The 2975-nt window shown below is 38.1% G+C and overlaps 1 protein-coding gene across 1 annotated transcript; it reads right to left on the bottom strand.

The window, feature by feature from the left end:
- Positions 1-803: 803 nt before the first annotated feature.
- LOC118836532 (olfactory receptor 52B2-like) lies at positions 804-1736 on the bottom strand. Its single transcript, XM_036743790.1, has one exon. The coding sequence runs from the start codon at positions 1734-1736 to the stop codon at positions 804-806; it is 933 nt and encodes a 310-aa protein (XP_036599685.1).
- Positions 1737-2975: the final 1239 nt, after the last annotated feature.

The raw sequence follows: 2975 nt of genomic DNA, 5'->3' as shown, positions 1-2975 counted from the left end.
AACTAAGGACTATGAGTTGATAAAACTCCTCAGAAAACCCTGCCTCCTTCCCCCCTGCCAAGAACTGTCACATATGCTCTTATAGACCGAGATATTGCATATCAACATAATCATGTTATAAATGAAGCTGCCTCCATATCTATCATGGAGAAACTCACTTGGAAGTAGACTCTTCACTCTAAAGCTGCAGATGTTCATTGGACAAGTGTCCAATGAACTTATAATTTTCTTCAAACAACTTTAGTAACTCCTCATTCCACGTACAAGATCACTACTTGGACACTTGGTTAGATACTTCCAATACTTTCTAGACCTTCTATAAGTGAAACATTTTGGAGTGGACAATTGGATTTATAATAAGTAGCACTAATTTCACACAAGGATAATTCTAGAGGTGACTGAGTGTCACAGTAGATAGAATGTTGGACTTGGAGTGAGGAAGATCTGAGTTTAAATCCTGCCTCAAACAATTACTAGTTATGTGACTCTGGGCAAGACATTTAACTTATCTCGGTCTTGGACTGTTCATCTGTAAAATGGGAAGAACAATGGCATTGGATATATTTGAATCATTGAATATAATTGAGTTAGATGCTGTGAGGATCAAATATGTAAGGTAGTTTGTAAATCTTTGAGCTCTATATAAATGTTAGATGTTATTGCTAAGACCATTTATATAAATGAGAGGGAATGCCTTCAATCTACAATCATTACTTCAATTAGAATCAATTAATCAGTATTTTAGCCTACAGTGATTCACACAGAATATTTTAAGCTATACAATGTTCCTGGAAAGCTTTAGCTCAGCAACCCAGACCAAGCCTGGAGAGCCTAGATGTGACAATATCCCGGATTTGTTTGGTCTTGACACCATATATGATGGGGTTCAATGCAGGGGGCACAACCACATAGAGATTGGCCAGCAGGATTCCACATTCTAAGTGGCTGACCAGCACTGTCAAGTAAGCTGGCAGGTAGAACATAAGGATGACACATACATGTGAAGTACAAGTGCCCAGAGCCTTCAACTGGGCATCACGGGATGGGAGTCGGAAGACAGCTCGAAGAATAAATGCATAGGAGATGGAAATGAGTAAGACATCTAAGCCTGTGGACAAGAATGACATCACCAGAGTATAAATATTATTGGCAGTAATATCTCCACAGGACAGCCTAGAGACCTTAGTTTGTTCACAATAAGTATCAGCAACAATATTGTTTCCACAGAATGGCAGCCGATCAACTAGGAAGACAAAAGGAAAGGTGAAAGCCAGACCCCTGACCACAGAAAATCCTCCAATGTTCCTGATCACAGAGGGGGTCAAGATCATGGTGTATCTCAGTGGAAAGCATATGGCCACATAGCGGTCAAATGCCATGGCCAAAAGAACTGTTGACTCTATGATAAAAATGAAAATAACAAAGAATATTTGGGTGAGGCAGGCTTGGAAAGAAATGGACTCAGCCTGGAACCAGAAAAGAGCAAGCATCTTTGGCATAATGGTATTGGAGAGCAAGAAGTCTGTCATAGCCAACATGACCAGAAAGAGATACATGGGCTTGTGAAGACTGTGCTCTAACCAGACAAGAATGGTCATCAAGGAGTTACCCACAAGTGCCACCACATACATAGAACAGAAAGGAATGGAGATCCAGAACTGTAGTTTTTCAAAGCCTGGGATGCCCATCAAAATGAGGAGAGCTGGGTGGAAGGTGGTTTGATTGGATATATCCATGGATATGAGGCTATGGTTTACTCTCTCCTCTTCTTTCTTTTGCTTGATCAACCTAGAAAAAAAACCATTCTTATTGCCTTAGATACTGCTTGACGTCACTTACTAATCTGAGGATCATTATAGATTTAGAGCTAAGAGACCCCTTGAAGGCTATTTAATCCATCTCTTTATTTTTCAGATAAGGAGCCTGATACCCAGAGGTGTTCAATGACTTGTACCCAGGTCACACAGACGGCAGAGCTGGGAGAGGAACCCATGCCCTCTGACTACAAATTCATTCCCTTTCCCATTTCCTTATTCTGTTATGAAACAATCCAACTTGTGTTGTTAGTATTACTCTCTGTATGAAGTCATAATAGCAGTAATGATTCAAAAGTCTTTTTTCCTATTGTATTGAATATCTTATTGAATATTAAAATTGTAAGTGTTTAGACAAGGTTTTGTAAAACAAAAACAAAAACACGTCTCCTTAGGCTATAAGAAATTTTGACAGATTTTCAGAGTTAGGAGGAACTTCAGAAGCCATGTTCAACTTATGCCTGAACAAGAATCCCCCTCTGTTACAATGAACTGATAATCCATTCTTTAGTTGAATATTTCTAGTGTCTTTACTCCTAGGAGCTTAGTGAATTTAATTAAAAAAAACTCAAGTGGTACTTTGTTATTTTCCCTATTAAATATAGTCTAATTAGATGCAGTCCATTTGATCCCAGCTTTGTCACCCAACACAACAGCCCTCTCTCTTTCAGCACTGTGTCACCTCTGAAGTTAATAAGTGTGCCATCTATGTTTTCACAAATTTCTTTGATAAAAATGTTCAATAGCACAAATAAAGGATATTTAATCTCTGAGATGCTAACGTAGAGACCTCTCTCAAGTTGACAGTTATTAATTAATGACTCTTCAAGTCTGGTTAGTATCCATTAGTCCTTTTTTACTTTGTCTGTCTCCTTAAGGACTACCATCTGTAGGTTGTATATAAGAAGAAGGACTATTGTTGCTCTTGGATAATTTCAGTCTTATCTACACTTGGATGTGTGTTTTTCATTGTGCAATGTATTTATCATTGCTCTTTATTTCTTGTATATGAGCTATGAATGAACAGTCCAGCCAATCCCATGTTGAATCAGTTCATTTTACGTATATCATGTTCAATAGCAACTTGAAAATAAAGAATGTATACTATGATGCGTAATCTGGAGCATGTTGTTCATTTTACTTAGAAAATTCAAAGTGCTA

Source organism: Trichosurus vulpecula, chromosome 2, assembly GCF_011100635.1.
Source record: "Trichosurus vulpecula isolate mTriVul1 chromosome 2, mTriVul1.pri, whole genome shotgun sequence".
NCBI classification, from domain to species: Eukaryota; Metazoa; Chordata; class Mammalia; order Diprotodontia; family Phalangeridae; genus Trichosurus; species Trichosurus vulpecula.
This window is presented reverse-complemented; position numbering and strand designations above follow the sequence as displayed.